The sequence below is a fragment of the Carcharodon carcharias genome, chromosome 3, assembly GCF_017639515.1.
Source record: "Carcharodon carcharias isolate sCarCar2 chromosome 3, sCarCar2.pri, whole genome shotgun sequence".
NCBI lineage: Eukaryota > Metazoa > Chordata > Chondrichthyes > Lamniformes > Lamnidae > Carcharodon > Carcharodon carcharias.
Window position 1 is genome coordinate 14863005 of NC_054469.1, and position 20679 is coordinate 14883683.

Below are 20679 nucleotides of genomic sequence, written 5' to 3' on the forward strand. Positions count from 1 at the left end.
CTACATTTGATGGTGACTCTTCATCAGAGCAGACAGGATCATAGTTGTACATATATCGCAGCTGAGATGTTACTGCCAGCACTCTGTAACTTAAGCTGTACAGCGGCTGACTAATGAAGATAGGCTTACGTTCTTGAAAAGATCAATAGGGGAAAACAACAATTCTTTCACAGTTTATAGTTAGCTGCTGTTCTGAACTCTTTCAAAATTGCAGGCTCACATCTGAAACTATGTTTTCAACTTTTATTAAATTAAATTTTTAAACAACTTTTGACTCATTGAAATTAAAAAGGGTTGGGGTTGATTATCACTGGTTTTAGCTCCCAGGATTCAATGGCTGGACACTGATGTTTCTTTTGTTCATTACTCATTTATTATAACATCATTGCCTTTTCACCCTAACACCTTAACAGCATCCCTCCTCTTTAATTTTCTTTCTCCCTCCTCTCCTTTCCACCATTTTGACTTTCCTTACCCCTCTCTGCTCTCTTCATCCCTCAACTTTAAACCATCCCCTGCTTACCCTTGATCCTCCCTTTCCATTCTCGCCTCCCATGCCCTGTCTCCCCTCTCCTCCCTGTTGCCCCCTCCTCCCCTGTCGCCTCCCCCCCTCTCCTCCCCCCTCGCTTCCCCTTCATCTTTCCTCCCCTGTTCTCCTCCTGTCTCCTCTCCCCCATCTACCCTCCTTTCTCCTCTCATCCCATTTCTATCCTCTGTTCTATCTCTCCTCCCCCTCCCTGGCTTTCTCCCCCTCCTGTCTCTTCCCCGATACCTTGTCACTCCCCCCTCCACGCCTCCTCACCCGCCTCTTCCCTCCCCCCCCTCCTTTCTTCGCGCACCCCCCCTCCCCCCTTCCACCCCACTTCCATCTTTCATCACCTGAATTGACTTTGGTATTGTAAATGAAGCTCCTGTTAATTTTAAGCCTAAAATTAAATTGACCAGATTCTATTCAATGTAAATGCCATGCATCCTAGTGCCATTTCTGGATTCAGTACATTAAGCTGTAATTTTTAACTATCAAATGTTTTCAGTGCTATTTGAATTCAACATTACTCTGATTTAAAAGTCAATGAATGAATCTAAATCCAGCCAAGAGTCTGACCCTCTCATACAGTGGTACAATTTGAAGAGTTTACGTTCAGCTTTCTACAGCGCTTTGTCTTCAGCTCTGCAGTGACCAGTGACGAACAGAGGCAAAAATCTGACTGGGTGACACTGTTATCCCCGGTGTAAAATTAAATTTTCGAAGAGGTTATTAGGCAACAGCTTTGACTTTGGTTGATTTTATTTTCTTTCCTTGTTAATTTTTTTTATGTTGCATATTGATCAGGAATTTTCTTTGTCTTTTTTGTCTTGTTTATTCGTTTTCCAGTCTGACCAGGTACAGGTCATCCCCAGTCCCAGTGTATGTATTATTATTTCATTTTCTGCTCTACCCCTTTTGCATGCTTTCAAACTGCTTGTGGGTAGTACACTTGGACTATATGAATCCCGATAACCCAGCGTACAATAGTATACATTGTAATCACTTAATTGCTGCATGATCCGAAACAAGCTTAGCTACCAGTGGAGTGATGATAATCAGAGGTGTATCGAGACGCTGTGCTTTAAATGTGTGGTTTATTTGACACTACATTAACCTTGTGTTTCCCTTCTTTTGCCTAGTAGTACTTTGTTCAAATCTCTTGATTTTTCCAGTAGTGAGGGTGGGGGCGTCAACTTAATGCAGCTGCTGGTCTTTCTGTAATTTGACCAGTCGCACGGCTGGCATATCTGCCACTTGACCAGTCACATTGTGGGTGAAGTGAAGAAATAATTTTCAATCCATGTTTCAATGAGACACCGTAAACGCCCTCACCCTTGCTCGGCTTGTCACGCATTGGCTTCCTTTTTAATCTGCCTTCTTGGTTTTAGAAACTTTTTTTTAAAAAAAAGAGCGTTTGGCTGAAACACTCGACACTAATCACGCTGGATATTTGTTTGGTTCATGGCATGACATAACTTTATCATTTGGGAACTGGACCTTCCAAAACAAACCACCTAGAATTTGGTTGCAATTAAAAGTTACTTCCCTGAACGCAAGTAGGAAAGAGTTGGATGGATAAGAGATAGAAACAGAAAATGCTTCCAGTGTGCTGTACTCTGTTGCTGTGAAATGCTGTGGGGGTAAAATTGTGTCTGGCTGACTTATACATCTGTTACAATTGGTAAGCTAAATAATAAATTTCTAGATTTTATTATATTATTTCAACCTGTATATGTTAGGAGCAACGTATGATAAGACTGTTTTTTGGATCCAGCCATAATTCTACTGAAGTTAGTGGTCTAAATGTTTAAATCAAGCTTAATTATATTATTAAAGCAATAAATGATCTAAAAGTGATACCTTGGGATTTAAGTTGTTCATTAATTTGACGTTGAGTCTCCATTTTCATTTATTGAATTTATTCCTGCTGATCAGCTCAGAGCTATTATTTAAAGGTTAGCACTTTACTCGCAATAATTGCTTCAAATGGAGCGTCCAAGATGTGTAGGCACAATTACTAAAATAAAGGTAATTGAAGGCGAGTGCAAATTAATTAAAAGTTTTTCATTCTTCAATTCTATTTTAAAATATTTCTTGTGGCTTCTGACTGAAATGCCATGTTATTTCAATCCATATGCACAGATGCACAAGTTTTCCCCAGTGCTTCTCAAGACCACTGACTATAGCAGGCTAAAACGGGTCCCCTTGTGTTTTGGAGGTTGTATCAAACTGCGGTGATTGAACCCCCCCAAAACCCAAGTTATCCTTAATGGAGTTTGAGGCTGATTTGTTTTTATTGCCTCTCTCCAATTAGGAGACAAATGGCCTTATCAAAATTATCCTAAATGTCACACGTTTTGTTAGACATGGAAAAGAATGGCATCATCGTATTGTATTTCAGGGAGGACAGTGGAGAATTGTACATTGGAATGGTACGAGTGAAGCTAGAATATTGGGACACAAATAAATCACAAAGGAAATGGTGGAGCAGGGTGGGTTTAAAGATTAAAACATAGTTTTAGAAGTAAGTAAAGTTGAAGCATTAAAATGTTGAGCCAAATTGAAATAGAAATATACAAAATGGCAAGAGGAAATATATTTTTCAAAATAAGTAGCAAAAACAGCTGATAAACCCTAACTGTACAATTACCATTTTCTTGCAGTTGGCCACTACTATCTAAAGCCCAGAGAACATTCCTCCTATCCCTTAGCAAACCTCTGTATTTATACGTATGTTAGGAACTAGGCCTCAGCACAAAGAACCCATCCACCTTTGCTGCCTCTCCATGTTAAGTGGTTTTAAAATGTTTTGAATGTAAAATCTAATCCTTTAGCAGTGTCAGCTGATTCTTCTAACCAAGCATTCCCATGACAATGTTGCAGACTTGCTCAGTGAGTATCTGAGCTTTGCAGTTACTGGTATGTGCCGAGTCGCTACAACTCAGTGACCCTAGGTTTGAGGTGGAAGGAGGAGAAATTAGCCTGGTCTCTCGCTCCTCATCGGCCTACACTAAATCGCAACTGGGTAGTGTCATTGTGTGGACACCACGCTAGGAGGAAATGGGCTTGGCTATTTAGTCCTCTGTGGTTCAATAAATTCTGATGCACTCTTGTCAAATACTGACAGATGAACAATGGCTACTAAGATTGAGGTTCCAGGTGGAAAATGGCATCTATAGAACCAGGAGTCAGTGCTTTCAGGAATGAAAGGGCAGGAAGAAAATGGCCTAGTTTTGATTTTAAGGAAAATAATGTGTTTTTGGGGGAAAAAAATGTTAAATTTGAAATGTGGGCTCAACGCTGTCCTACTGTACAGAGCTGGAGGTGGTCCGCTGTGTCACAGGGTGTTGGCATATCAATGGATTCTGCACAGAGTGACAGGACAGTGGCCCACACCAGCAGCATTGTGCCCAATGAATTCCCAGACTCGAATCATGCTGCTCCTTTCCATTCCATTCTTGGAAATAAATAGGAGGAAAACTGAAGGCAGCTCAAATCACATGAGAGTTTCTCTCTTGTGCTTTCTGGTATTGGGTGACTTGGGTTGAATCAACTCCTGGGAACATGTAGCTGCTGGTCCTCTGCACCTGGAAATGGGACCTAAAGAAAAAAAAAATGGGGGAAGGAACACAATATAATCAGAATATAATTCTAACACAGTATAATAACAAAAGTTCAGCGGTGCATTCCAGGTAATTATGTTCTCTGGAGCTCGTCTCAGGTTGTTGGTGAGATATTTCCTGAAATCTGGTTCCACGTTCTAAGGGTGAGCATTGCAGAGACCACATCATTGAATCGATAGGGTGAAAATTGATGGGCCTGATGTGTGTTTGTTAATGAAATAATTTATTCTGCAGCCTATCTGGACAGTTCAGATATATTCAGATATCTGATTGATTGTGCAGAATTACAAGCTTGTTCTATAGTGTTTTGGCAATATGTGTCCTGTAATTTCAATCCTGTTTTATTTTTTTCGTTTGTTTTTTGTTTGCCTTTTGTTTTCTTTTCTCCTTTAGCCTCCAGCCAAATACCTCTTACCAGAGATGAGAGTATCTGATGTTGGAAAGAAATGTGTAGTCATCGACTTAGATGAAACCTTAGTACATAGTTCCTTTAAGGTACTGCAAGTTCTTTGTTCATTCTTGTGTTCCTCTTTAACTTGTGTATTTTTTTGTTAAGTTAAAGAATACAACTTTCACATTGTCAATCTGAAGCCTGTTGTCAGGGGAGGGTGGAAAGTGGGTATGCATGAGAAGTAATTAAGAGTGTGTAACTGTAAAAAAAAAAAAATGATTGCCAAATTTATTTCAGCATGATATTTTTGTAGTTTAAAATTCTTAGCCTGTTCAAAATGGTCAAAATCTTATTCAGGTAACTTCAGTGTGTGAGGATGGTACTTTTCCTGGAGAAGACGGGAGGAAGCAAAATTAGAGGGATTTGGATATAGGCTTGAAAAGGACAAAAGAACAGGAGGGAGTGGGACTAATTGAAATGTTCTTTCAAAGAGCTGGCACAGGTAGGATGGCTGAATGGCCTCCTGTGCTGTTTGATTGATTGTGTGGAAGTGTAGGCTATTTGAATAAGTTCACCCTTAACCCCTGAGGCCTGAACTGGCTTTTGCATTGGGTTAGCATTAATGTCTTGGGACCTGCTTTCAAATCCAGCCCCCACACAGCAGTAGTATGAAAGTGCTCCTTTGCTGTCTGGGAAGGTGCTGCAGAGGTTTGGACATTCTGAGCACAGATCCCATTGGATTTGGATATGCAGTACAAGAGGCCACCTGGATGGTGTGTGAAGGCAGTGGAAATTAACGAGTTATCATTCGAGGCTGTGCATTGATGGTACAAAGGTAAAGGGCGCTTTACTTTTGTGCCTGGCTTTTTCAGATGTGACTGGGAACTATTTAACACAGACATCATTTGTCCAAATTCAAGCATTTCCATTCTCTAGTAGCAAGCCCTCTCTGAATTGACAAATGTAAAAGGAAATCACCAGAAAGGGAAGGAAAAAACCTTTGCTGCATATAAACAATGGATTTCATTCAGCCCCCTTTGATCTGCAACAGAGCAGCTCATGCAATGTCAGTTGACTACTAGCTAGATAATACTAGCTATAATAAAATATACCCGTGCTCACAAAATAATGGCATTTGCTTCCCTGGATTTCAGGGCGCCTGTTCTGATGCACTGGTTGTGTGATGAGTGAACTTAAATCTAGAATGATACCCAAACATATCACTTATGATAATAAACCTTTTAAGTCCTTGCTATCTAGGCAGGGAATTGGTGACGTTGATAATGAACATCTTGCCAGAGAGTAAAGATACTTCAGTTGGGACACTCATGTTACTTGCTTTCAGTAGTGATGTTTGCTCTGCATTGTTATTTTTAATATGGAACTGTTTACTTCTTGAAGAAGTCATTTTGTTGGGAGAAATAATATACCTAGGTTTTGGTAAGTTTAAGACCTTGAATGATCGAATGAAACTAAACCTTACATCCTGACGTTGGTCGGTAACTGCAATATCGGGTAATCTGTGAGAGCATAGATCCATCTGGCCAGTTTGTGTTTTGATCTAATTAATGATATGTTGTTGCCATGTGACTTCATTTGTTCCCTATTCACGCCTCTTCTCTCCTGCATGCCATGACCCATGGTGTAGTACAGACTTTATGGGTTATGCAAGTAAATCAGTTGGGGGGGTGGGTGAGGGTGTTATCAAAGTAAAAAAATAAAAGCAAAATACAGTGAATGCTAGAAATCTGAAATAAAAACAGAAAATGCTGGAAAAGCTCAGCAGGTCTAGCATGCTGCTAGAAAGCTCTGAAGAAGGGTCATATGGATTCAAAACATTGACTCTGTTTCTCTCTCCACAAATGCTGCTAGACCTGGTGTTATCAAAGTGTCCATTCTTAACGTAAAAATATGTTGGAAGATGATCTAACCTTCACCATGGAACTTGACCTCAATCTCACATCTCTTAAACCAGCAGAAGCACATTGCTGGGGTGTAGTTACGAATGATTCATCTAACTGGGAAATGCTGAGGCCAGTTGCAGTACAATGCACTTGGGTGGCTCACTGTGGATTAGAAAGAGAAAAGAAAGACTTGCATTTGCATAGTGCCTTTTATGACCTCTGGATGTCCCAAAACGCTTCACATTCAATTAAGTAGTTTTTATGGGGGAGGCGATGACCTAGTGATATTATTGTTGGACTAGTAACCCGGAAAGCCAGAGTAATGCTCTGGGGACCTGGGTTCGAATCCTGTCACAGCAGATGGTAGAACTTGAATTTAATAAAAATCTGGAATTAGAAGTCTAAAGATGACCATGGAACTATTGCCGATTGTTATTAAAACCCATCTGGTTCGCTAATGAGGAAATCTACCATTCTTGCCTGGTGTGGCCTAAATGTGACTCCAATGTGGTTGACTCTTAAATGTCCTTTGAACAAGGGCAATCAGGATGGCCTAGCCAGCGATGCTCATATTCCATGAATGAATAAGAAAAAAGTGTAATCACTTCCGTAATGGCTTGTGATATGACTCCGGACCCCATGAAGTCTCATGGCATCAGGTCAAACATGGACAAGGAAACCTCCTGCTGATTATCATGTACTGCCCTCCCTCAGCTGATGAATTAGTGCTCCTCCATGTTGAACACCACTTGGAGGAAGCACAGAGGGTGGCAAGGGTGCAGAATGTACTCTGGGTGGGGGACTTTAATGTCCACCACCAAGAGTGGCTTGGTAGCACCACTACTGACCGAGCTGGCAGAGTGCTGAATGACATAGCTGCTAGACTGGGTCTGTGGCAGGTGGTGAGGGAACCAACAAGAGGGAAAAACATGCTTCACCTCATCCTCACCAACCTGCCTGCCGAAGATGCATCTGTCCATGCGGAGTCACCAACGCACAGTTGTTGTGGAGATGAAGCCCCTCCTTCACATTGGCGCTACCACTGTGCTAAATGGGATAGATAAGAGCTAACAACTGAAGTCTGGGAATCTATGAGGCACTGTGGGCTGTCAGCAGCAGCAGAATTGTATTCGAACATGATCTGTAAGCTCTTGGCCTGGCATATCCCCCACTCTACCATTACCATCAAGCCAGGGGATCATTCTGGTTCAATGAAGAGTGCAGGAGCAGCCAGAAGTGCTGAGTGGATGATCCATCTCTGCCTCCTCTGGAGGTCCCCAGTATCACAGGTGCCAGTCTTCAGCCAATTTGTTTCACTCCACATGATATCCAGAAATGGCTAAAGGCACTGTATGCTGCAAAGGCTATGGGCTATGACAACATTCCGGCAATAATACTGAAGACTTGTGCTCCTGAACTTGCCACACCCCTAGCGAAGCTGTTCCAGTACAGCTACATAATTGGCATCTACCCTGCTGTGTGGAAAAATGCCCAGATATGTCCTGTACACAAAAAGCAGGACAAATCCAACCCAGCCAATTACTGCCCCATCAGTCTACTCTCGATCATCAGTAAAGTAATGGAAGGGGTCATCAACAGTGCTATCAAGCAGTACTTGCTTAGCAATAAGCTGCTCACTGACGCCTAGTTTGGGTGCTACCAGGGCCACTCAGCTCCTGACCTCATTACAGTCTTGGTTCAAACACGGACAAAAGAGCTGAACTCCCGAGGTGAGGTGGAGTTACAGCGTTTGACATCAAGGCCGTATTTAACTGAGTGTGGTATCAAGGAGCCCTAGCAAAACTGGAGCCTCTGGGAATTGGGAGAGAACTCTCCGCTGGTTGGGGTCATACCGAGCACAAAGGAAGATGTTTGTGGTTGTTGGAAGTCAATCATCTCAGCTCCAAGACATGACAAGGGTTCCTCAGGGTGGTGTCCTCGGCCCAACCATCTTCAGCTGCTTCATCAATGACCTTCCTTCCATCATAAGATCAGAAGTGGGGATGTTCGCTAATGATTGCATGACATTCAGCACCATTCGTGATTTCCCAGGTACTGAAGTAGTCCATGTCCAAATGCAGCAAGACCTGGACAATATCCAGGCTTGGGCTGACAAGTGGCGAATAACATCCATGCCACACAAGTGTCAGACAATGACCATCTCCAACAAGGGAGAATCCAACCATTGCTCCTTGATGTTCAATGCATTACCATCACTGAATCCCCCACTATTAACATCCTGGGGGTTACCATTGACCAGAAATTGAACTGGACTAGCCATGTGAATACTGTGGCTACAAGAGCAGGTCAGAGGCTAGGAGCCATGCTTACCTCCTGCCTCCCCAAAGCCTGCCTACCATCTACAAGGCACAAGTCAGGAGTGTGATGGAATACTCCCCACTTGCCTGGATGAGTGCAGCTCCCACAACACTTGAGAAGCTTGACACTATCCAGGACAAGCAGCCCACTTGATTAGCACCACATCCACAAACATTCACTTCCTCCACCACTGACGCACAGTAGCAGCAGTGTGTACCATCTACAAGATGCACTGCAGGAATTCACCAATGCTCCTTAGACAGCACTTTCCCAACCCACGATCACTACCATCTAGAAGGACAAGCAGCAGATAGATAGGAACACCACCACCTGGAAGTTCCCCTCCAAGTCACTCACCCTCCTGACTTGGAAATATATCACCGTTCCTTCACTGTCAAAATCCTGGAACTCCCTCCCTAACAGCACTGTGGGTGTACCTACACCAAATGGACAGCAGAGGTTCAAGAAGGCAGCTCACCACCACCTTCTTAAGATCAGCTAGGGATGAGCAATAAATGCTGGCCCAGCAGCGAAGCCCACATCCCGTGAATGAATATTAAAAAAGAAGTTTTATACCCTAAGCTTCACAAAAATCACCAGATCATCTGTCTTTTAGTGATAAAAACAAAAAACTGCGGATGCTGGAAATCCAAAACAATAACAGAATTACCTGGAAAAACTCAGCAGGTCTGGCAGCATGGGCGGAGAAGAAAAGAGTTGACGTTTCGAGTCCTCATGACCCTTCAACAGAACTGATCTTTCTTTACAAGGAGAGGGAAATATAAGCTGATTTAAGGTTAGTGGGGGGGAGAGGAGAGGAGAAGTGGAAGGGTGGGGGGGGCGGTGGAATGTTAGGATAGGAGCAAATCATCAAAAGATGTCACAGATCATCTGCTCCTATCCTAACACCACCACCCCCCCTCAACCTCCACTTTCTCTCTCTCTCTCTCTCTCTCTATCTCTCCCCCCCCCCCCCCACCACCACACCTTAAACAAGCTTATATTTCCCTCTCCATGTAAAGAAAGATCAGTTCTGTTGAAGGGTCATGAGGACTCGAAACGTCAACTCTTTTCTTCTCCGCCGATGCTGCCAGACCTGCTGAGTTTTTCCAGGTAATTCTGTTTTTGTTTTGTCTTTTAGTGATGTTGAGCGAGGGAGCAAGATGCCAGGGAGAGCTCCCCATCTCTTCCTTGCAGTAATGCCGTGGGATATTTTACATCCACCTGCAAAGCAGTTGGAGCCTTGGTTTAACGTCTCGTCCTCAGCACTGCAGTGGGTGTGCCATTTTGTGCTCAAGTCCCAAGAGTCGAACTTGAGCCTATAACATTCTGATTCAGAAGCATAGGTCACTAAGCCACGCTGACACCTTGATGTACAGCCTTGTTCCTTTCGTTTGTTGCATAATTTTAAATCCCTTGACTCTGTTTCCTACTCGCACATCTGTCTGTTCTTGTCACTGCAGTTTGATGCATAAAATTTGTAGCATAGAAACTGGCCATACAGCCCAACTAATCCTTTCCAACACAAACACAGAAAATGCTGGACAAACTCAACAGGCCTAGCAGCATCTGTGGAGAGAGAAACAGAGTTAACGCTTTTAGTCCGTATGACCGTTATTCAGAACAGTCCTTTCCAATGTTTCTGCTCTCCTCCTTCCACCGCTCTTCATCTTAACCTATCAGAACATTTTTCTATTTCTTTCTCCCTCATGTATTTATTTAGCTTCCTCTTAAATACATCTATGTTGTTCACCTTCTTAGTTCATTCACAGGATGTGGGCTTTGCTGGCTGGGCCAGCATTTTTTGCCCATCCCTGACTGCTCCATGTGGTAATGAATTCCACATTAATCCAGATTTGCAATGGTGCGCTGGAGTAGCTATGAGTAATGCCATGCAAGTGAAGGGATTTGGGCTCATGCCAGTGATCATTGAAGTACACAGTTACCAGCATCAGACATGCGGTTTTAGGAATGACACCGTGCTGAAGACCGTACAGTTTTAGAAGCCCAGAATGAACAGTATTCATTCAATTAATGAGTCTTTGCAGAAGCCACACCCACATTTTTATCTCTGAAACCTTCTGCTTCTGAAAATACCAACTACCTTTGAGTTTGATCATTGATTCTGTCATTCAGCACTCCACATGCAGCTCATTGCTATACACTTAGGAACAGGAGAATGTTTATTCAGCTTGTTGGCCTGTTCACCATTCAGTTGGACGATGGCTGATAGGTATCTCATCTTCATTTACCTGCCTTGGTTCCATATCCCTTAGTATCTTTACATGACAAAAATCTATGAATCTCTTTTTTGAAATTTTCAGTTGGCCCCAATCTCAACAGATCTTTAGGGGCTAGATTCCAGATTTCCACTCGCGTGAAGAAGCATTTCCTGACATCACGCCTGAACAGCCTAGCTCTCATTTAAAGCTTTCTTTTCCCCCTGTTCTGGATACCCCTACCAGAGGAAATAGTTTCTCTTCATCCACCCTAACAATTAAATCAGCCCTTGATCTATACTCAAGGGAATACAAGCCCAGTCCAAGCAACCTACCCTCATAATTTAACCTTTTTAGCCCCAATACCATTCTGGTGAATCTGCACTACAATGTCTCCAAACTATGGGAAATATGATCAGGCAGTGTGGGCTTGCCGTGCCATTGTACGGACAATGCCATCCTTCATCTGAAGGTGTATAACAGCACTCCATGTGATACCACCATCACAATACATCTTTCTGCATCCATTTTAACTTGAGCGTCAGATTTGCCCCTTTCCCATTTAGTCTTCTCCCAAAGTTCCTGAGCAAGACAGAATTCTTGGATTGAGTACATTAGCTCAGAGCTGATTCTGCTGCTTACCTTAATGAGTTGTGAACTCACTGATTAATGAGAGTGGTAGTTAACTACATAGCAAGAATTGTTAAATTCCATTTTGGTGTGCAGAATTCACCAACTCAATCTGACATGCCCTTTTTTGAGAATTGAATAGAATCTGGAAGCAGTACTAAAACTTTCAGTAATGGCTCATTAAAGAGAAAGAACAAAATTTTTAGAGCCCAGGTATTGTTTGTGGAAGTATTTTTTTGTTGCTCACACTTCTCGAAAGAAACTTTTGTCACACGCCTTCAAATAATAAGCAGTTTGTCAATGCATTTAACAATTCTTCCCTTCAACAAATGTTTGCACTCCATAAGTCTGTCCAATATCCACATCTGTGGAGGTCTGCAGAGACCTGTCTGTCTCTCTCTGCCATTCTCCCTCTCTCTGCCTCACCCCTCACCCGCTCTCCCCTCCCCCTCTCCCCTCTTTCCCCCCCTCCCCCTTTCCTCTCCCACTCTCTCTCTGCCCCCCTCTCCCCCTCTGCCCCCCTCTCCCCCCCTCTGCCTCCCTCCCACCCCCTCTGCCTCCCTCCCACCCCCTCTGCCCCCCTCTCCCCCTCTGCCCCCCTCTCTCCCCCTCTGCCCCCCTCTCCCCCCCTCTGCCTCCCTCCCACCCCCTCTGCCTCCCTCCCACCCCCTCTGCCCCTCCCTCCCCCTCTGCCCCTCCCTCCCCCTCTGCCCCTCTCTCCCCCCCTCTGCCCCTCTCTCCCCCCCTCTGCCTCCCTCTCCCCCCCTCTGCCTCCCTCTCCCCCCCTTTTCCTCTTTCTGCGCCCCTCTTCCTCTCTCTGCGCCCCTCTTCCTCTCTCTGTGCCCCTCTCGCTCTCTCTGCGCCCCTCTCGCTCTCTCTGCGCCCCTCTCGCTCTCTCTGCGCCCCTCTCGCTCTCTCTGCGCCCCTCTCGCTCTCTCTGCGCCCCTCTCGCTCTCTCTGCGCCCCTCTCGCTCTCTCTGCGCCCCTCTCGCTCTCTCTGCGCCCCTCTCGCTCTCTCTGCGCCCCTCTCGCTCTCTCTGCGCCCCTCTCGCTCTCTCTGCGCCCCTCTCGCTCTCTCTGCGCCCCTCTCGCTCTCTCTGCGCCCCTCTCGCTCTCTCTGCCCCCCTCTCGCTCTCTCTGCGCCCCTCTCGCTCTCTCTGCGCCCCTCTCGCTCTCTCTGCCCCCCTCTCGCTCTCTCTGCCCCCCTCTCGCTCTCTTTGCCCCCCTCTCGCTCTCTCTGCCCCCCTCTCGCTCTCTCTGCCCCCCTCTCGCTCTCTCTGCCCCCCTCTCGCTCTCTCTGCCCCCCTCTCGCTCTCTCTGCCCCCCTCTCGCTCTCTCTGCCCCCCTCTCGCTCTCTCTGCCCCCCTCTCGCTCTCTCTGCCCCCCTCTCGCTCTCTCTGCCCCCCTCTCGCTCTCTCTGCCCCCCTCTCGCTCTCTCTGCCCCCCTCTCGCTCTCTCTGCCCCCCTCTCGTTCTCTCTGCCCCCCTCTCGCTCTCTCTGCCCCCCTCTCGCTCTCTCTGCCCCCCCCTCGCTCTCTCTGCCCCCCTCTCGCTCTCTCTGCCCCCCCCTCGCTCTCTCTGCCCCCCCTCGCTCTCTCTGCCCCCCCCTCGCTCTCTCTGCCCCCCCCTCGCTCTCTCTGCCCCCCCCTCGCTCTCTCTGCCCCCCCCTCGCTCTCTCTGCCCCCCCCTCGCTCTCTCTGCCCCCCCCTCGCTCTCTCTGCCCCCCCCTCGCTCTCTCTGCCCCCCCTCGCTCTCTCTGCCCCCCCCTCGCTCTCTCTGCCCCCCCCTCGCTCTCTCTGCCCCCCCCTCGCTCTCTCTGCCCCCCCCTCGCTCTCTCTGCCCCCCCCTCGCTCTCTCTGCCCCCCCCTCGCTCTCTCTGCCCCCCCCTCGCTCTCTCTGCCCCCCCCTCGCTCTCTCTGCCCCCCCCTCGCTCTCTCTGCCCCCCCCTCGCTCTCTCTGCCCCCCCCTCGCTCTCTCTGCCCCCCCCCTCGCTCTCTCTGCCCCCCCCTCGCTCTCTCTGCCCCCCCCTCGCTCTCTCTGCCCCCCCCTCGCTCTCTCTGCCCCCCCCCTCGCTCTCTCTGCCCCCCCCTCGCTCTCTCTGCCCCCCCCTCGCTCTCTCTGCCCCCCCCTCGCTCTCTCTGCCCCCCCCTCGCTCTCTCTGCCCCCCCCTCGCTCTCTCTGCCCCCCCCTCGCTCTCTCTGCCCCCCTCTCGCTCTCTCGTCTGCCCCCCCCTCGCTCTCTCTGCCCCCCCTCGCTCTCTCTGCCCCCCCCCTCGCTCCCTCTGCCCCCCCCTCTCGCTCCCTCTGCCCCCCACCTCTCGCTCCCTCTGCCCCCCTCTCGCTCTCTCTGCCCCCCTCTCGCTCTCTCTGCCCCCCCTCTCGCTCTCTCTGCCCCCCTCTCGCTCTCTCTGCCCCCCTCTCGCTCTCTCTGCCCCCCTCCGCTCTCTCTGCCCCCCTCTCGCTCTCTCTGCCCCCCTCTCGCTCTCTCTGCCCCCCTCTCGCTCTCTCTGCCCCCCTCTCGCTCTCTCTGCCCCCCTCTCGCTCTCTCTGCCCCCCTCTCGCTCTCTCTGCCCCCCTCTCGCTCTCTCTGCCCCCCTCTCGCTCTCTCTGCCCCCCTCTCGCTCTCTCTGCCCCCTCTCGCTCTCTCTGCCCCCCTCTCGCTCTCTCTGCCCCCCTCTCGCTCTCTCTGCCCCCCTCTCGCTCTCTCTGCCCCCCTCTCGCTCTCTCTGCCCCCCTCTCGCTCTCTCTGCCCCCCTCTCGCTCTCTCTGCCCCCCTCTCGCTCTCTCTGCCCCCCTCTCGCTCTCTCTGCCCCCCTCTCGCTCTCTCTGCCCCCCTCTCGCTCTCTCTGCCCCCCTCTCGCTCTCTCTGCCCCCCTCTCGCTCTCTCTGCCCCCCTCTCGCTCTCTCTGCCCCCCTCTCGCTCTCTCTGCCCCCCTCTCGCTCTCTCTGCCCCCCTCTCGCTCTCTCTGCCCCCCTCTCGCTCTCTCTGCCCCCCTCTCGCTCTCTCTGCCCCCCTCTCGCTCTCTCTGCCCCCCTCTCGCTCTCTCTGCCCCCCTCTCGCTCTCTCTGCCCCCCTCTCGCTCTCTCTGCCCCCCTCTCGCTCTCTCTGCCCCCCTCTCGCTCTCTCTGCCCCCCTCTCGCTCTCTCTGCCCCCCTCTCGCTCTCTCTGCCCCCCTCTCGCTCTCTCTGCCCCCCTCTCGCTCTCTCTGCCCCCCTCTCGCTCTCTCTGCCCCCCTCTCGCTCTCTCTGCCCCCCTCTCGCTCTCTCTGCCCCCCTCTCGCTCTCTCTGCCCCCCTCTCGCTCTCTCTGCCCCCCTCTCGCTCTCTCTGCCCCCCTCTCGCTCTCTCTGCCCCCCTCTCGCTCTCTCTGCCCCCCTCTCGCTCTCTCTGCCCCCCTCTCGCTCTCTCTGCCCCCCTCTCGCTCTCTCTGCCCCCCTCTCGCTCTCTCTGCCCCCCTCTCGCTCTCTCTGCCCCCCTCTCGCTCTCTCTGCCCCCCTCTCGCTCTCTCTGCCCCCCTCTCGCTCTCTCTGCCCCCCTCTCGCTCTCTCTGCCCCCCTCTCGCTCTCTCTGCCCCCCTCTCGCTCTCTCTGCCCCCCTCTCGCTCTCTCTGCCCCCCTCTCGCTCTCTCTGCCCCCCTCTCGCTCTCTCTGCCCCCCTCTCGCTCTCTCTGCCCCCCTCTCGCTCTCTCTGCCCCCCTCTCGCTCTCTCTGCCCCCCTCTCGCTCTCTCTGCCCCCCTCTCGCTCTCTCTGCCCCCCTCTCGCTCTCTCTGCCCCCCTCTCGCTCTCTCTGCCCCCCTCTCGCTCTCTCTGCCCCCCTCTCGCTCTCTCTGCCCCCCTCTCGCTCTCTCTGCCCCCCTCTCGCTCTCTCTGCCCCCCTCTCGCTCTCTCTGCCCCCCTCTCGCTCTCTCTGCCCCCCTCTCGCTCTCTCTGCCCCCCTCTCGCTCTCTCTGCCCCCCTCTCGCTCTCTCTGCCCCCCTCTCGCTCTCTCTGCCCCCCTCTCGCTCTCTCTGCCCCCCTCTCGCTCTCTCTGCCCCCCTCTCGCTCTCTCTGCCCCCCTCTCGCTCTCTCTGCCCCCCTCTCGCTCTCTCTGCCCCCCTCTCGCTCTCTCTGCCCCCCTCTCGCTCTCTCTGCCCCCCTCTCGCTCTCTCTGCCCCCCTCTCGCTCTCTCTGCCCCCCTCTCGCTCTCTCTGCCCCCCTCTCGCTCTCTCTGCCCCCCTCTCGCTCTCTCTGCCCCCCCTCTCGCTCTCTCTGCCCCCCTCTCGCTCTCTCTGCCCCCCTCTCGCTCTCTCTGCCCCCCCTCTCGCTCTCTCTGCCCCCCCTCTCGCTCTCTCTGCCCCCCTCTCGCTCTCTCTGCCCCCCTCTCGCTCTCTCTGCCCCCCCTCTCGCTCTCTCTGCCCCCCTCTCGCTCTCTCTGCCCCCCTCTCGCTCTCTCTGCCCCCCTCTCGCTCTCTCTGCCCCCCTCTCGCTCTCTCTGCCCCCCTCTCGCTCTCTCTGCCCCCCTCTCGCTCTCTCTGCCCCCCCTCTCGCTCTCTCTGCCCCCCTCTCGCTCTCTCTGCCCCCCCTCTCGCTCTCTCTGCCCCCCTCTCGCTCTCTCTGCCCCCCCTCTCGCTCTCTCTGCCCCCCTCTCGCTCTCTCTGCCCCCCCTCTCGCTCTCTCTGCCCCCCTCTCGCTCTCTCTGCCCCCCTCTCGCTCTCTCTGCCCCCCTCTCGCTCTCTCTGCCCCCCTCTCGCTCTCTCTGCCCCCCTCTCGCTCTCTCTGCCCCCCTCTCGCTCTCTCTGCCCCCCTCTCGCTCTCTCTGCCCCCCTCTCGCTCTCTCTGCCCCCCTCTCGCTCTCTCTGCCCCCCTCTCGCTCTCTCTGCCCCCCTCTCGCTCTCTCTGCCCCCCTCTCGCTCTCTCTGCCCCCCTCTCGCTCCCTCTGCCCCCCACCTCTCGCTCCCTCTTCCCCCCTCTCGCTCCCTCTGCCCCCCCCTCACTCCCTCTGCCCCCCCCTCTCGCCCTCCGCCCTCCCTCTCGCTCCCTCTGCCCCCCCCTCGCTCTCTCTGCCCCCCTCTCGCTCTCTCTGCCCCCCTCTCCCGCCTCTCTGCCCCCCTCTCTCTCTCTCTCTGCCCCTCTCTCGCTCTCTCTGCCACACTCTCGCTCTCTCTGCCCCTCTCTCGCTCTCTCTGCCCCTCTCTCGCTCTCTCTGCCCCTCTCTCGCTCTCTCTGCCCCCCTCTCGCTCTCTCTGCCCCCCCTCTCGCTCTCTCTGCCCCCCTCTCGCTCTCTCTGCCCCCCTCTCGCTCTCTCTGCCCCCCTCTCGCTCTCTCTGCCCCCCTCTCGCTCTCTCTGCCCCCCTCTCGCTCTCTCTGCCCCCCTCTCGCTCTCTCTGCCCCCCTCTCGCTCTCTCTGCCCCCCTCTCGCTCTCTCTGCCCCCCTCTCGCTCTCTCTGCCCCCCTCTCGCTCTCTCTGCCCCCCTCTCGCTCTCTCTGCCCCCCTCTCGCTCTCTCTGCCCCCCTCTCGCTCTCTCTGCCCCCCTCTCGCTCTCTCTGCCCCCCTCTCGCTCTCTCTGCCCCCCTCTCGCTCTCTCTGCCCCCCTCTCGCTCTCTCTGCCCCCCTCTCGCTCTCTCTGCCCCCCTCTCGCTCTCTCTGCCCCCCTCTCGCTCTCTCTGCCCCCCTCTCGCTCTCTCTGCCCCCCTCTCGCTCTCTCTGCCCCCCTCTCGCTCTCTCTGCCCCCCTCTCGCTCTCTCTGCCCCCCTCTCGCTCTCTCTGCCCCCCTCTCGCTCTCTCTGCCCCCCTCTCGCTCTCTCTGCCCCCCTCTCGCTCTCTCTGCCCCCCTCTCGCTCTCTCTGCCCCCCTCTCGCTCTCTCTGCCCCCCTCTCGCTCTCTCTGCCCCCCTCTCGCTCTCTCTGCCCCCCTCTCGCTCTCTCTGCCCCCCTCTCGCTCTCTCTGCCCCCCTCTCGCTCTCTCTGCCCCCCTCCCCCCTCTCTGCCCCCCTCCCCCCCTCTCTGCCCCCCTCCCCCCCTCTCTGCCCCCCTTTCCTTTCTAGTTAGCTGCACGCCCTACCCTACACATAACCCCCCCCCTCCCTGCGTCCTCACTGTGCTAAAATTAAGATTGGATTCATCATCCTCTGCCCTTAAATTTCTAGGATCTCAGAACTCTGGAACTCCTTCCTCTTACAATCTAAGAACTTTTAGAAGGATCACTACTTGGTTTGCATGGTATTTCGCTCTTTCTGACCTTGGTGCAACCTGCATTATGGGCCTTGCCCTTTCACCTTTTTATTTAAATGAGTGCGAAACAAATATTTACCATTTGAGAACACTCAATTATTTATATATATATATATATATATATATAAATAAAAATTATCCCAAAACAACAACTTTCATCGTTGAGTGAATTGTTTAATGAGTAAATCACTTTAAATGCCTCCATGGTATTGGAAACTCAGGCAATGCAGGCTTGGCTGCACAACCTTGCTTTTAAGCTCTTAGCTGCCATTATATGGTGATGTGAAAATCCTACACGAATGGCTGTTACCCAGCGATGATGCACCATGGAGTCAGCTTACTGCTGTTAACGTGTGGGCGCCCCCACCTGGTTGCCCTTTCATTGCAGCAGTTTGTTTTTTGTGTGTGTGGCCTGCTGCTGTCGTAACCACACGGTCTGCACTTTGGAAAATTGTAAATGTTTGGTCAGTCTGTGTTTACTTAGCAGTTCAGCTGAGTGGATGTACTGCTGCTTGCTATCATACATGCAAAAATTGATCCAAAAAGCTCAATTTCTACTATTTGAACTTTTTAAAATCAGCTAAGAGGACTGTGAAGCTAAACCTCAGTAGGAACTACAGCACAGAGACGTGCCATTTGGCTCAACTGGTCTGCACTGGTGCTTGTACTCCACAGGACCCCCCTCCTACCCAAATTCATCTAACCCTATCAACATACCCTCCTAATCCTTTCTCTCTCTCGCACTAGTTTCCCCTTAAAGGCATCTATGCTATTCTCCCCCAGCCACTCAGTGTGGTCATGAGTTTCACATTCCAGTCATTTTCTAGGTGAAAAAGTTTCTTCTGATTTACCATTTGAAAGCATTCAGTTATTTTCAAAAATCCCAAAACAACAGCTTCTGTCATATCGAGTGAATTGCTTAATTAGAAAATCCTCCCAAGGTATTATTTGATTTGTTAGTGACTATCTTATGTTTATGGTCCTACTTCCCTGGCGAGTGGACACATCTTTCCATCTACACTGTTGAACCCCATCATACTTCTAAAAACTAAAGTTTACCCAGGATTCTGTTCTCCCTCTTGCCGCCCCCACCCTCAATTGGTTAAAAAAAAAAGCAAGTAATTCATCCTTACAAGCCCATTAAGTCATAAGTTTTATCCTCTTGGCTCAGTTGGCAGCCCCTTTAGTAAGTTGAAGGTTTGAACCCCGCTATGATTTGAGCTTATGAATTAGGATGACCCTCCCATGCAGTACTGTGGGAGTGCTGAATCATCAGAAATGCTGTCTTGAGTTAAACTGAGGCCAGAACAGGTGGACCTATGCGATTAGACAACACGTTTTCTAAGAAGAGCAGGGAGTTCTCCTGCTTTCCTGACCAACATTCACCTCTCAAATCAACACCACACAAAAAAAAATACAGATTTAACTGTTCGTTCATTTCATTTGTTTTTTGGATGTAGGGGATGCTGTCAAAATGTACAGGGTAGGTTAGTAGCCAAGGCAGATGGATGGAATTAAGATACACATCAGCCATGTTTTTTTTGAATGGTGGAACAGGCGCAGTAAGTTGAATGGCCCTATTCCCTGTGTTCCTAATTTGTTGCCCATCCTTAGTTTTTCTGCAGAGTTGGTGGTAAGCAACAGGAACGGATATTAGAATTTTTTCAAGGATGATACCAGAACTGAGAGGTTATAATGATCAGGGAAGATTGAAGAGGCTGTGGCACTTAGACAAGAGAAAGTTGAGGAGTGGCCTTTATAATCTTGAAAGGGTTTGATAGTATAGACATCGGGAAGATGTTTTTACCTGTGGAGAGACCAATACAAGGGGTTATCCTGTAGCCACTAATAAATCTAATAGTGAATTCAGGAGAAACTTCTTTACCCAGAGTGTGTCTGGAACGTGGAACTCTACCACATGGAGTAATTGAGGTGAATAGTATAATGCATTTAGGGAGAAGCTAGATAAGCACACAAGGAAGAAAGGAATGTAAGGATATGCTGATAGGGTTAAATGAGGAAGAGTAGAAGGAGGCTCATGTGGCACATAAACACCGTGGCTCAGTTGGCCAAATAAAAGTTATGGCAAACCTTTCTAAAACTCTGGTTTAGGCATAATTGGAGTATGGTGTCCAATTCTTGGCAGTATAGGAACAACATAAAGCCTTTAGAGAATATGCAGGAAAAAACTTATGAGAATGGCTCCAGGGATGAGAGACTTCAGTTACGTAGATAGATTGGTGAAACTGCGATTATTCTCCTAAGAGAAGATTTGACAGAGGTGCTCCAAATCATGAGGGGTTCTGGACACGGTAGTTGGAGAGAAACTGTTCATATTGGCAGGAGGATTGAGAACCAGGGGACACAGATTTAGGGTGATTGGCAAAAGAATCAAAGCTAAAGTGAGGAAAAGCAGTTTACACGGCGAATGGTTAAGATTGAAATTTACTGCCTGAGTGTGCGGTGGAGACAGATTCGATCTGGACTTTCAAATGGGAATTGAAGAGAAAAAAATTGCAAAACTTTAGGAAACTGACAAGGGAGTGGGACTAATTGGATTGCGCTTGCTGCGACCTGGCATGGACTAGATGGGCCAAATAGCTTTCTTCTATGTCGTATCCGTTCTATGAATTTTTGATTCTAAATGGCCTGTTCAGAGCTGGACATTCTAAATAATTGGGCCAGGAAGGGGTGGGTGGGGCTCATTTAATGAAAGTGGCAAAGGGGGAAGTGGATATGGTTAGCCTTGGACCCTCCTGCCATTGAACACTGCGAGCACTCACTGCTCCTCCATGGGTCTCGCAGGAGGAAAAGAACCTCAAACCTGTAGCTCAGCACGAGTCAGAGTGTGTAACGA

General features: G+C 50.2%; 1 protein-coding gene across 3 annotated transcripts in view; it reads left to right on the plus strand.

The window, feature by feature from the left end:
• ctdspla (CTD (carboxy-terminal domain, RNA polymerase II, polypeptide A) small phosphatase-like a) overlaps positions 1–20679 on the plus strand; it is a 211646-nt gene that overhangs the window by 162119 nt on the left and 28848 nt on the right. The window contains exons 3-4 of one of the 3 annotated variants that reach the window (XM_041185177.1): positions 1376–1408; positions 4546–4647. The exons of 1 other annotated variant lie outside the window; for it this stretch is intronic. In XM_041185177.1, the coding sequence (XP_041041111.1) occupies positions 1376–1408; positions 4546–4647 (135 nt within the window). The remainder of the gene's footprint in view (positions 1–1375; positions 1409–4545; positions 4648–20679) is intronic. One more of the 3 variants, XM_041185178.1, reaches the window with a different exon arrangement.